Below are 13,605 nucleotides of genomic sequence, written 5' to 3'. Positions count from 1 at the left end.
TTAAAAAAGATACTACAAGTGTGGATGGCTTTCTGTCTTCTTATAAAAAAAAATGATGTTGGACATGAAACAATGCAAAGATGCATGTTAAAATGCATGTGCCGCTAACATTTCCGTGCTCTGGACAACATAAATTCCTGAAAAAAATCACATTTTGTAGTTTTCAGTAATCAGTTATTGTACAGCTCTAGCTTTTACAAGTTTCAGTTAATTTTCGGTCATTGCAAACATTTCAAAAGTCCTTCCTGTCATCTCTCTTCCCTCCTCCTCCTCCCCCTCAGTTTGTCATCCGCCTCCCTCGCGGCCCCCTGCTCGACTTCTACTCCAAACGCAGCTGAGGGGCCGTCTCGACCCTGCGGAAATCCCACACAGGTGTGAGTGTGACCCGCGGAGACTGCACCTAATCCATCTACCCATCAACCTCTAGCTTTCTCTTCTCCTCCTCTCCTTCCTTTGCCTCCTCTTCAACATCACCGTAGCATTCTTCATCTCTCATCCTCTGCTCCACTTGAGAAGCTGCCCCTTTTTTTCTGGCCTCTGTGGGACAAGACTTTCATTGCTTCTGTTTCCCACTGCTGCACAATTGACCTGGTTTCTCCAGCCAGAAACAGACCTGTTCTCCAAAGACTCGTTGATTAGGACTGGAAATGACAATCAAGCCACCACTCTTTTGCATTTTCTGTGTTGTTTTTTGGACTTTAAATCAACCAATACAGCGTAACAACTGACTTTTATCCAAAGGCTTTCAATGTCTGAGCATATCACTTTGAGCCTGCTTTTATACACAATTTGAGGTACGTTTATATTGTCGGTTGTTAAAGGATAATGTCTAAGCTGATCACTGTGATGTGACTTTTGGATACACAAACTTTTTTCCTGATTCCACAGTAAGTAAGCACTAGAAGATGGCAGTCAAGTTACTGGGAAACTTTCTGTGTCACAGTATGGTATTTCCTGTGATGGGAGACCTTGAGGCAGCTTTATTGTAATACCTATTAACCTCTTTGTCCTTCACCAGTATTTGGCAAGGCAGTATGTAGCAACTGCAAGAGATTCCTTGTTGCATGACGTTTTTGACAATCAACTTTGACCAAAGAATAAAAGGCATTCCATATACAGTTGATACGATTGTTTACTCCTTGAAATTGTTACTCAAGTTTATGATTTTATTTAAATGATATTAAATCATGTTTTAGGGGATGACTGTCGAGCAAAAGCAGTGTGAGTGGCGTGTCATTTATGCAGTCGCTCCTGACTGAAAGAATATTCAAGCAAAAAAACAACAACATCTATTTCATTCTGATGCATGCTGAGTTTTATTCACAGATGAAATAAAGAATATGGAGCAACACCTGTATTCAGTATCCATCTTATTTGGTGACTTATCAGCATGCGTCATGTGGAGCAGTTAGGAAAAGGGCACACTGTGGTCATGAAGGAATATGGACATGGTCTGCAATAAGATTGTGTTAAAGGCTTAACTTTGTTTCTTTTCTTTTTTTAATGCTATGTTTCCCTGTTTGTTTTTTTGTCTAAGTGACTAATCAGAACAACAATATTTAAAAATGGGTCCAGGGTTAAGCGAGACGAAACAGGCTCCAATGCAGACAACTGAGCACTGTCAACTTATGTCCACTAGAAGTGCTTGTTTTTGCCACTGACGGGCTCAGATTATTATTTGAAGTGTCTAACAACATTGTGGAAAGGATCCCCACAAAGATAGACCTTTTTGTTAAAGGGTGAAAATCATTTTTGTGTAACCAGAAACACCCCCCCAAATCGCGATCACCAAACCCACCAGACTCCATTTAAATAAGCACTAATTTTATCACTTTGAAATACACTAAATTCAAAGCTGACAGAAGCAAAATAGAACTCACAAAAACCATTCCACCAACCACTTCCTCTGATTTGGTTGAAATAAAACCTTAATTCACACGGTTAGATGTAAAAACATCCTGGCACTATACACGCCAAAATTGCTGTTTATTTGAATGGGGTCTGGTGGGTTTGGCTGTTGCAATTTTGGGGCTTTCCTGGACCAGTTTCAAAAGTTGTTGCTCCCATTAGTCACCTCGACAGTAGACAAAAACATGGTAAAAAAGAGTCCAGCTTGAAACATACTAAAGTTACCCATAAAGCTGTGGCATTAAAAATTGTTGTTTCTGTCATATAAATTTTCATTCAAGCCAAAGAAAAGCTGTAGCACCTCATGAAATGGATACTGCACTGTACATACCATACAGTTGTATATTTTTAACATGCATGCATTATAATCTGTGTAAGTAGTGCCCATGATCACGTAGTGACTGTGTTGTGTCTTTTTTAGAGTGTGTGCCTTAGTCTCCTTTGCAGTGGTGCAGAGACAAAGACTGCACACGAGGAAACCAGCAGCAATTTGGGTTTTTCAGGCGTGCCAAGTCCCGCTGTGAGCCACAAGAGTGAGCCTGATAGTGTTGAAGCCCCCGGTGCTCCACTTGAGGAAGAGTCATGTGATCAGGAAGAGGTTGTAGTTTTTGAGACCTCCTTGGTGCCCATCGTAGAGGTGGAGATGGCACAGCTGCCTCCCCCCTTCGACCCCTGCTGTAGAGCTTTAGATGGGATCCAGGAGGAAGAAGAATCATATCCAGACGCGTCAGAGGGGTTTGGAAAGATAGTTGGATCTTCCCCAGCTTCTTATTTCAGGAGCGATGGTCCACAGGTCGTACGCTGCTTCCAGGTAGCCTCCTCAGGGTGACGCTGATTCTGTCTCTGCTTGGCCTCTGTGTGATTTCAACACTGCCACACTCGCTCACTCCTCTGCAGCACCACTACAAAACTTGTGAATCTGTTAAGTGCCTAGTGAAGTATCCGCCTCACTCGGATATCACTTTGGTTGCTGCAGAGGTGTTGCACAGGGGTGTGTTCTCAGCTATGGTGATGGGTTGCTGTAACACTAGCGCTTTGTTCTCCACCACAAAATGTACACATTAACTTTCATGAACTTTCCAGCCTATGATGGCTTTCTGTCTCCCCGTTTCTTTTGTTGGTGGTGGGAAAGGGAAATAACAAGGTGATTCTGTTATTTCCAAAAATCCTAAACAAATCTGGTGAGGGGAAAAAAGGGCTGTTGTGGTGGCAATCACTCCACACAGGCAATGGCTTATCAGCGAACGCATGGTGTGAAACAAATTGGTTGCGGTGAGGTGAAAAGTGTCTGGTTAAACAGCCACTCATGGGGCTATGCTCCCATCCACAGCCCCCTCTGGTGCAGACTCAGACAATCACCATCGCAGCTGTCTCCAACTCCTTACCCAGTGGCATCACCACCACAGAGGTCCCTATCGTCCCAACCAAGACCTTCATCTATGAGTCTTCAAAGGTAGGGGCGCCAGCACCTGCTCAGCCCAGATGTGTCTCAGCTGGAGGCAGTCTGTTTGCATGGAGGAGATATCAACACTACAGAGCAAGCAGTGCAGGCAGGACCAGGCCAGGGGCTCCAAAATGAGCATGAGACAGCACTGCACCTTCCCTGGCTGAAGCTCAGGGTCGCATTATCTAAAAATGATCACTCAGTCTACCTGTTTTGGTCTTTTTTTTCCCCCTCAGGTGGCAGTTGATGGGACAGACGAGGACAAAGATAACACAACTGTGTCCAGCTCCAAGACTGTTAGCTCAGAGACCACCAGTGGCACCACAGTCACCACCACTACCACTCACATCTCAAAGGTCAGCAGGACAAACTTTGATCTGTGTTATATTGATTTCATTTTATTTTATTTTATTTGCCTCTCAATTATATTTTTCTTCTCTCCACCAGGTAGTGAAAAGTGGATCTACGGAGACTCGTGTGGAGAAGAGGATTGTCATAACTGCGGACTCTGACATCGACCAAGACAAGGTACAAACCCTCAGCTCATGACACAGAACCGTAATAGACAGAATATTAAACCAGGTTTCCTACTAAGGATGTGCCCGATCAGCAGGGATAGCAATGTTTAATCAACTAGTCGGCACCAGAAATACCAGTCGGTTAAACTTATTATTAAGATAACTAAAGGAAAGTCAGCATGAGTGTTTTCTTACTTCTAGACTAGTCAACTAGTCTGTTTAACTTCTAAGTTTAAGTCGTTAGGAACAACCCTTGTTCCGACGCAGTATGGAAAAGTATGGGATTTAATTTTAGTCATTTCCAGGTCTGGGTAATTTTGTAAAAAAGTTGAGCATGTTAAAATTTGTGTTTCCAGACTATTGACCCTATTTCGTTTTTTTAAAATATGAAGTTCAGAATTTCTAAAAAATAAAATGATCACACAAGCAGAGTGTTTTTCATGGCGTTTGAAGGACGCAGCCAGTGCAGCCAAGATGTTTACCACTGTGTGAGAGAGTGCAGGCCAGAGCGAGCTTGATGTTGTCATAAGCAAGTCAAGAAATATGGCCGCAACTGAACGCACTCTCCTGTGCCTCTACGCCTATACATCACGGCCTGCAAAAGAGCTCTGCCTCTATAACTGTACCAAATCGGGACATCCATGGCCAAATTGTTTTGAAAGAAAATGCGGAAAAAATGTTTGAATTGCATAGACACACAGCATCACAAAAATCCAAATACTAAGTTTGTCTGAACATTTATTATTTATTCAATGATGTAATTATCAGAAAAGTAAATAGACTGTGTTTTCTGTGTAAGGAAACTGTACCTTTATAGCTGTGTGTGTAAACATTAAGTTTAACAGCTGATTTTTTTTAATTTAAAACCATTTATTTACTTAATAAACATCTAGCTATTTGTACTCAAATGTCAAATATCTTCTGAAAAATCTACCAAGAAGTCTAGAAAAGTATATTAATTTGAAATGAAAAATGTTTAGAAACCCTGATTAAAGCAAGAGTCTGACATTTTGGGAAGTACCCTAACTTGCTTTCTTGCTAAGACTTAAATGAGAAGATTGGTACCACTCTTATATCCATCCCATCCAGATCTCATCCCATCCAGTAAATACAAAGCTATAGCCAAGAAACCGTTAGCTTAGCTTAGCATAAAGACTGGAAATGGGGAAAAACATCTTTCCTAGCTGTGTCCAAAGTTTTCATGAAGAACCATCTATTGAACATTAAGACTAATACAAGTGCACATAATGTCTGTCTTGCAGGGGAAAGACGGCGGAGCATCAGCATTGTAACTGAATCACCACCTGCATTTATTCCTTTGACTCTCCACCTCAGACACACTCTGACCAGCTCTATCTGCGCACACATATCCAAAAGGAAATATCTCATAAATCTGCACCTAACTAACTGAGTAGATAAATCTTAGTAGATCCTCTTTGTTTATTTTTGTTTTTCAGTTGTAGGTAGAGGAGGGCTGCACAAATACTCATCCAGGTGTTAAGAAAAGCTTAGTGAAAAGACTTTTATCGGTAAAGAAAAATCAACAAAAAAAACAGCATTTTCAGTTGAGTGATCTCAGTTACGTTTGCTTTTAAATGCTTTTATTTTCCTAGTGGTTTTTACGTTGTTGATTTTATACAAATGCACTGTTTCCATTGTAGTTTAGACACCATCATCAGCATTTATTCCCTTGGTGCTGCTCGGGGAACGTTAAGACTACATTCAAGGGAATTCTTTTTGTCGTTGTTTACTTGTCTATTTAATTCAGGAGAGACGTCTTTTTTAAAAATGACATACCTCACATCGATATGTGAACAAAGATATTCTGTGCTCAAATTTGGACAGTTGTTTGGCGTAGTTCACTGCTCAGGTACAAAAAGAAAAACCTAAAAAATCGTTTCTTCCCTAACCAGCCAGGAACCAGTAGCCTACACATTGTTGTAAAGTTTGAATTAAATATGGATCTATTTTGAAATATTTCTCTATTTTATAGAATTGATGCTTTTATAGTATTTGTACAAAATTTGAGGTTTTTAAGTTATTCATCCATCTGCTCATTATAAATTGTAGGTTGCCATTGTGCTGTTTACGGAACTTTGAGGTCTCTACTTAAGCTTACCTGTCTTGCCTGACACCCTGAATCATTCTTATTCGTTTCCTCTTGTAGTCCACCAAGTTTATGACACCTTTCACGATTTCAATGGAGTGCTTCCCTCAGCCCTGTTTTTGTTCAGTAGCATAGATGTCATTAATGCTTTGAATATATTTGGTTGACAAGAAAAGTTTCACACGCTTCGGTCTGTTTATCTCAGGTTTTGATATTCTTTGTAAGACTACAGACCTCCATATGATTGTACGAGGAATGTCCATATATATGTATATCCATCCCTACTTTAAATGTACATTTATGTTCAGCCAAGTGAGGTCAATAAATGCAAAGCTTGTCTGTCACAGTAACCACACATGTAAGAGGTGAAGGCAGCTGTCCCAGTATATGTGGCTTTTCTCTCATAGGAGCACAAGTTGTCTTTTTTACATGTTCTACTATACAGTAATTTATTTGTAAAGTAGGAACCGTCTCGTGTGATTTGATGTACTGTGATGTTTCAACACAAGCTGGTTTCCAGGCTTCCAACTAGAGATGTCACAATGTGAAATAATTGCATTAATTATCAACCAAGTTTGTAAAGCCTTTTTACCACATAGTCGAAGTAGATTGCTCTCACTTGCTGTTTCCTGTGCTTTTTTCCATAGAAGAGAAAATGCTTAAAATATATACGAATCCCTTTTTAGATAGCATGTTTGTTAGCAAACTTTTTTAACCCAAAAAAAGCCATTGGTATTGTAGCTACATGGACAACAACAGAAACCTCTCCTGGAAGAAAAATGTAGAATTTCACATGAAGAAAATAGTTTTTAGAAAATGGAAAATATTGTTGCTTTGTGACTTATCCCTGTCTTTTTATGAAAAAATAAAATATGCATTATTTTGCATTTTATTGGGCTGTCTGTTTGTGAAGCGTACGACTTGAAAAGTAAGAAAGAGATCTGGGTAAGAAATAAATATTTAATGGCATTCACTTGCTTCCCCGTAGATGTTGCCACATACTCAATCAACACCAAAGAGAGGAGAAAAAAAGTCTCATCTGTCAAGATTGTAAATATTATAATAATGTAAACATGATGAAACTACAAACACAGGCTTATCAGGAAAATATTGTTACAGTTGCCTAAACAATAAAGTACACACACAGCCACTGAACTTCAAGAAAACTGAACAGCATAATAATAAAATCAAGCATACAGTAGGTCCATTTTTAAGAGAAGTTCTTGCTCTCTAGCTCTAATTTGGTATTTGTTGTCTCGTGGAAATAGCACCTGATCACATTTACACATATTGCTGTATTCAAATAAAATCTAATGCACATTCCAAAATCTGTTCTGCAGCACAAGTTCATATGATCTGATCAACTTTCCAAAGTACTGACCGACTGTATCACTGATAAGGCAAACCTGTCTGGCTGGTGGCGAGATTCACTGTTACATTCAATCACCTGCGATTAAGCCACAAAGCGCACTGTAGCCTTCGTTATCATCGAGTTAAAGCCACTTTTCTGTTTCAGAGAAACAACCCCTAAAATGTGAGAAGATGGACTGACATCAATTAAAGTCAAACACTGTATCAGGAGTACGTGTTTAATGCGGAAAAACTAATCTGCTCAACTGTAACAGTGTTTTACTAAATGAGAAGAAATGAATCTGAGGGTCTATCAACACAGAGGGGAGCTGGGGAAACTGTACAGGCATTCAGTGGGAATATTTAATCCATTCCTTCAAACAAGTAGTAAACAACAAAGTCTTTAAGTCCACTGTGTTCGTCAAAGCGGAGTTCTAGCGAATTGTCTTGACTGGGCTCTTGAAACTCGACGCAGCCTGAAGTTGGAGTTGATAAGCCATCGGGTGAATTTTGAAACCATATAGCCTGAAAATACAAACAAACTTGAATTACAATCACTTCCTGGGAAGAAGGCAATTTCTTTTTACTGCTGCGGTCAAGGGCTGAGTACTGTATGAAATCTTTTGATACCACTGACAAAACAAGTTTCAGTATGGGTATTAAAACAAACTTAAATTTAAATCATGACATAAGACAAATCTGACCAATTAAATAGTGTCAACTTTTAGTACTAGACAATACATTTTAGTTGGTATCAAAAAAATATGAAATAGGTTAAATATATAGCTGTACTGCGTTCTGAGGGAAATTTGTCTTTTGGTTGCTAGTCGCTAAATCGCTAAGTGCTAAAAGTGCTAATGCTAGTTAAAGTAAATGCTATCAATAAATAACATTAGTGTCAGGTCAAACACACCTTGGCACAAACTGGTTGGCTGGTCGCTTTGGACGATACTCGGGGTGCACCATGAACAGCATGTGGGGGAACCCTGTCCCAAAGTAGGCTCCATCTGTGTGGTGGTGTCTGGAGGATTTGGGGGTGTAAACATCCATGCACTTTGGGCAATAAAGCTTCACCATGGCTTCTCCAGGGATGTCTGACAAACCTACAGCGGAGAAGAGATTGGTGAGTATCCCCTCTTCTTATTTCTCAAGCACCTTTTACACTGCCTGTTCAAGGCAGGAGTGTTGTGCCATTATTCTGCCTCACCGTTCTTTATAAAATGTACAATTGCTAATTGGGGGTACAGAGTTGTCTCGCCTTTAAGCCGGCGGTGGAGGTTGAAAGATCACTGAATTGATGTCTGTATAAATGACAGTATATAATATAAGTGACAGCCAGGAGGACAGGACCATGGATGGGACTGGTACGACATTTTGACGACATGTAATTTGTACGACCCACCCTCGGTACATTTAAAAAGCAGCTAACACCAGTTAGCAGCTAACTCGAAGGAGAAGAACAGCAGCTGAAATTGTATGCAAATTGGGAAAACAATGAAGCCCAGGAGCTCTTCACACTCTGAGCAGAGGACGAGATCAGCTGCCATGTAATAGTAACGGTAAATAATTGTTAATGTCAATGTTAAGCCATTGTTATTGTTTATTAAATGCTGCTGATGCATATGTTACATGTCACATTAGAGGTCAAGGCTGTGGTGTTACCGGCCACGCCAATCACGCCTCTTTTGCTTCTGGAATGCCGCCATGCTGTATAAAATCACACAATAAGGCAGCATTATGCCAGCGTTGTCTGGTTTGTGTAAAAAAGCAAAGGCAGCGTAAAGAAGGGACTTCGAAGCGGACCTATATTGAAATTTCAGTTTGCACATTAGTCCCTCCCACCTATGATGCGAGCAGAGGAGGTGACTAAAGGCCCTGACACACCAAGCCGACTGTCGGCAGTTGGTGAGCATGTCCTGCCCTAGTCGGTGCAGTATGTCCCGCACCGTTGACCCCCATACATCCCTCAAGATAGCGCGATCAATTGCGGGCAAGGGTCAATTGATTATCCGCGTCACAGGCAGGAAGACGAAGGAGACGAGGAGGCACAAAATAGACAAGTAAAAACAGCCCTATGTCTTCGTAGCCACTGACAAAGGTCAAAGGTGCAGCATGGGTTTTGTGTCAGGGAGACTTTTTTCAATGTAAAGGTTAAAGAAAAGTCAGACTTACCAATAGGAAGCATTGGCTGATTCTCACAATAGACTCTGGGGCAATAGCCGAAATCCCCTTGCTGATATTTTTCCAACTGTGGAGAACACCACATTTAGAAATCACTGTTGACTCACGTCATGGAGTATGTAAGAATGTGAGATTATGAAGTAATAACCTACCATCTGTGCAATGCCTCTGTTTGTGAGGATGTAACGTGCATGAATGAGCCCGTAGAGCATCTCCGCTGCCTGCTCTATCAAGTCACTCTGATTGGGGTTGTCTTCAAGCTCCTCATCTGTCAAATTAAAATGATTTAGGCAGTTAAAGAGTTGAACTTTATTTTATTTCATATTGGAGCAGCTACTTCCTTGATATTCTCACCTGGCTCCAGGTCAAGAATCATGTCCAAGGCCTGGCGATAGTGAGGCACCTGCTCGTTCAAACCTGTCAGGTTAAACTTGTCCTGTATGTAGTCTTCATCAACCTGTAACACACAGACAATAAAAGGCTATTAATGGCATTAATTACTCTTGCAAGCAGCAGCACATTGCCACAGCACACTGGTAAGGAAGCATTACGCAAGAGCTTAACAGGATTACTTAGATGCTGCCAATGAAGAAAGCAAGGAGTTAAAATTAGAATTGGATTGTGTGAGTGCTAATCAGACAAACCAGAGTAATTCACATTGATGCCTACATTTACCACACAATTCAGAGTATTTTTATTTGAAGTGTTTTTCCTTTCACATGTCTCCCTCAGGTGCTTTTTGAGTGAGAAGGCCTCATGTGCTTCAGTGGAACAGATAAGTAGCAAACAGCAGAGGGAAGTGGCTGTAACAGGGAAGTGGTGACTGAACGGTTGTTTGCATTGAACTGAATTGTTTAGCTTTGACACTTGACACAGCAATTTTAAATCGCATCCCCCATTGCAAAGCAAAAGCAGCAATATATAAGAAATAAAACATGTATGCATATTTTTGAGTCAATTCGATCAATACTTGAATGAGCTACTCTCTCTCAAAGCGAAAAACCAGAGAAGTAAGTCTCAATCCATCGACAATGAATGGGAGCCTGTTTTTGTGGACCCATAAAATGTTTTTCTTTTTTTAATACCTAAATGAGCTTTACTGTATTGTAGTGTTCTCAGTTCTGAAACAGAAAATGTACCCATATACCCAGAACATTCCTCTGGGTGCTCTCAGTGTCATTTATAACATCTTCCCCAATTCCTTGTCAGTGGAGCAGCTTCAGACTTTATACCCTATGACATTAGACATTTAAGATTTAACACTCCAGCTTTTGGATTTGAGTTGTTAATTTTACAATTTTTTTTGGACTGTCCCAGATCATGGTGAATAACATATGAATTTTGAAAACAGATGTAGTTCCCCTTCAAATATAGGTCTTAATGTGAAACCACCAAATGACACACATCACTACTGACCCAAAAAAATAACTTGTGTAAAACATAGTTGCCATCTGCAGGTATGTGTTCATGGCTATAAAAATGTGAGATGTACTGTTACACTGACAGTGCAAGAACATGTACATTTATTTGTCACTTCAACCATAAAAATACAGCTGAGATGAAACATGGATTCTTATGGACCAGGGAAAACAAAAAAGCAAACAAACAGGGTAAAAACATAGACATCGAAAGTCCAAGGGTGCATCAAACATAATAAATAAAATATTGTCAATATAGTATTAACAATATACAGCATAAACCATATACAATTATGAAATCTTTAAATGTAGGAGTATGTTTGTGTTGAGCAAGGTGTCTGTAAGGCCTGCAGCAGTCTGACAGCCTGTGGCAAGAAGATGATTTTAGACTTAATGTTTCAGAATGTGGTAAAAAGTCTGTGCAGGGGACCCACAGTCATGGAAAACCTGGAAAACTCACGGAATTTCACAATTTTATTTTCCAAGCCAGGAAAACTCATGAAATTAAAACATTTTTTAAAGTTTTGGAAAAGTTATGGAATTTTGTAGCACATAATTAAATTAACTGTTACAATAATCTTCCTGTAACATACTGGCAGATTAATTTTTTTCTTGTAACTGTTAACATTTTGTTCACCATCATGTATGTTTCTTAATTTTCTGCCCATGTTGGCTATTCTGAACGGCTTACTGGGTATGTTAATTAAAAGGATATCCATGGATTGTACCAAAGTGCTTCTAAAGCAATGTTTTTTTAACAAAGGACAGTGTGTTGACTGTGCCTGTAGTTTAAAGTGTATAATATGTGTATACTGTAAAGTTCTGTTCCTGTTACAGGTTGTGAATGGTCTAGTAAAATGTTACTATGGGTTCTTGAAAAGCCATGGGAAATTTCTTGACATTCTGTCCATGTAAATGTGTGGGAACCCTGTAAATTATTTTCCTTTGTGTACCTGTGAATGTTAGAAAACTTAATGTTGTCATATGCAAACTGGTTGTAAATTGCAATCGAGGCTCCAATCTAAAAAATAATCAGGGGGACTAACCTCACAGAAGAACTCATTGCCTCTGAGTCCACAAAACCAGGATATCCAGGACACCTCCTCTGAGCTGCTCATCCTCCTGACAAACACAACAGAGCTGTGATGGACCAACATTCATTTTATAACTGTGGCTAAAGCTAACACCGGCAGTTCATTTTCTTGGGATGGTAACTTTACAAACACAGAGTTAACATTTTATTCCACCACAGAAGCAACAATCTGAATCTGTAATCTCAGACACTTTGAATAAATATTTAATTTTATAGCATATAATCTTGAATTTATTCTGAGTTTGCGTCTCTAACCTGCTAACGCTACCTACGTTATTAGCTCCTGATTACTAGCTAGCTGCTTGCTAACGTTAGCCGGCGTTAACACGTTTAGTTACAGATAAATAATGTAGTAATAAATTATTTTAACTGCATTATATATTCAGAGGTACTGTCTCCTGCATGTGCAGAACTGTTTACAGTCAGGTACTTTTACTCACCCTTCTCTATCTTAGTTAACACATCAACTGCAAGCTTAGCTAGTTTATCCCTCCTCGCTTCCCTTATGACAAATATGTCTTCCGGTTAGAACGAGTTTTCAAAATAAAGTTCCTCATGACGCATGTTGTCGTAGACAGAAACAGGAAGTGTGTAAAATGTTGATTTATTAAAACACATTTTAATTAAAAAAAAAAGGAAGGAACAAAATACATTTTGCTTTCCATTTACATTTTTAATGAATGTCCAACAAAAAGATGATAACAGGATTTATGATTGTCTCGTTGTGGAGCGTTTGTTTTAATAAATATGTTTAAACATTAGGCCTAACTACATGTTTCAAAAAGATGGTCTACACCTTGTATCATGCACAATGATGTTCCTATATTTTTACAACAACAGTAGGGTATTTTGTCTGATGTGATAATAGCCACTCACACGTAGAGTCCATACATCAGTAGAATATGTGATGTGTTTAACCAAACAACTAAAGCAATACATGTATATTCAGCTGGCTATGGTACTACGGCACTTATAAAACATTAAGTTGGCTATAAAGTGAGAAATCTGTACTGTGGTCGGATTCATAAAAAACTTCTTTTTTTAAGTCAATTCAAATACTTAAAAAAAGCTGCATATTTCACATTATGTTTATGTTTTTCCTATTGACATGAATTTCAAAGTATTTAGATGATGTTTCAATCTGAAAACAGTCCATCCGTGCTGGGACGGGGTCACTCCTTCAGGGCAGGTCTGAAAAGGTTTTGCGAGAAGGTGGTGCAACATCTTTGGGCTCCTGTTCCTTTCCCATGCCTTCAAACATCAAGATCCTTAAAAGAATACAATTACATATAAGCTGCTATACAAGACATTACTGTAGACTTGGAAACTCAGTACAGAAAATACTATTTTACATCAAAAATGATCATACCTTTATGGATTGAGAAACAAACTAGTAGATTTATCAGCTAGACTTAAAGGCTCAAGGCCATCATCACCAACTGTAGCTTCATACAAATGTATCTTTTCTTAATTATTTGGTAACTTAATCTCCCCTAAACTTTAATCCTCATGTGACGTAACTTTGGATCTCCACCCATCCTCTGTATTACCCAGTGTGTACTCACAGTTTTAGAATTGCATTTCTT

The 13,605-nt window shown here is 39.3% G+C and overlaps 2 protein-coding genes and 1 long non-coding RNA gene across 16 annotated transcripts in view; 1 reads left to right on the top strand and 2 right to left on the bottom strand.

The window, feature by feature from the left end:
• The window catches only part of LOC126391570 (uncharacterized), a 38,284-nt gene extending 31,420 nt beyond the window's left edge, over positions 1-6,864 (top strand). For 11 of the 14 annotated variants that reach the window (XM_050046426.1, XM_050046424.1, XM_050046425.1 and 8 more), the window contains 5 exons: positions 2,330-2,719; positions 3,239-3,361; positions 3,589-3,708; positions 3,800-3,880; positions 5,133-6,864. In XM_050046426.1, coding sequence (XP_049902383.1) covers positions 2,330-2,719; positions 3,239-3,361; positions 3,589-3,708; positions 3,800-3,880; positions 5,133-5,162 — 744 coding nt within the window. In that variant the 3' untranslated portion in view covers positions 5,163-6,864. Of the gene's footprint in view, positions 1-281; positions 1,124-2,329; positions 2,720-3,238; positions 3,362-3,588; positions 3,709-3,799; positions 3,881-5,132 lie in introns of those variants that run through there. The other 3 variants (XM_050046435.1, XM_050046436.1, XM_050046437.1) reach the window with 3 other exon arrangements.
• LOC126391588 (uncharacterized) overlaps positions 1-13,605 on the bottom strand; it is a 256,397-nt gene that overhangs the window by 222,175 nt on the left and 20,617 nt on the right. The window lies entirely within an intron of this gene.
• On the bottom strand, positions 7,553-12,534 carry LOC126391581 (casein kinase II subunit beta). Its single transcript, XM_050046448.1, has 7 exons — positions 12,460-12,534; positions 11,973-12,048; positions 9,863-9,965; positions 9,661-9,776; positions 9,500-9,575; positions 8,241-8,430; positions 7,553-7,852 (listed from the first exon to the last, which is right to left on the bottom strand). Exons 2-7 carry the CDS (start codon positions 12,042-12,044, stop codon positions 7,762-7,764), a joined length of 648 nt encoding a protein of 215 aa, XP_049902405.1. The 5' UTR covers positions 12,045-12,048; positions 12,460-12,534; the 3' UTR covers positions 7,553-7,761.

The sequence above is a fragment of the Epinephelus moara genome, chromosome 6 (genome assembly GCF_006386435.1).
Source record: "Epinephelus moara isolate mb chromosome 6, YSFRI_EMoa_1.0, whole genome shotgun sequence".
NCBI classification, from domain to species: domain Eukaryota; kingdom Metazoa; phylum Chordata; class Actinopteri; order Perciformes; family Serranidae; genus Epinephelus; species Epinephelus moara.
This window is presented reverse-complemented; position numbering and strand designations above follow the sequence as displayed.

Coding starts and splice junctions, on each gene's coding strand:
- LOC126391581 (XM_050046448.1), bottom strand. CDS start 12,044: ATGAGCAGCTCAGAGGAGGTGTCCTGGATATCCTGGTTTTGTGGACTC. Junction 9,777..9,862: donor GATTCTTGACCTGGAGCCAG/GTGAGAATATCA, acceptor TTAATTTGACAG/ATGAGGAGCTTGAAGACAAC. Junction 8,431..9,499: donor TCAGCCAATGCTTCCTATTG/GTAAGTCTGACT, acceptor TCTCCGCTGTAG/GTTTGTCAGACATCCCTGGA.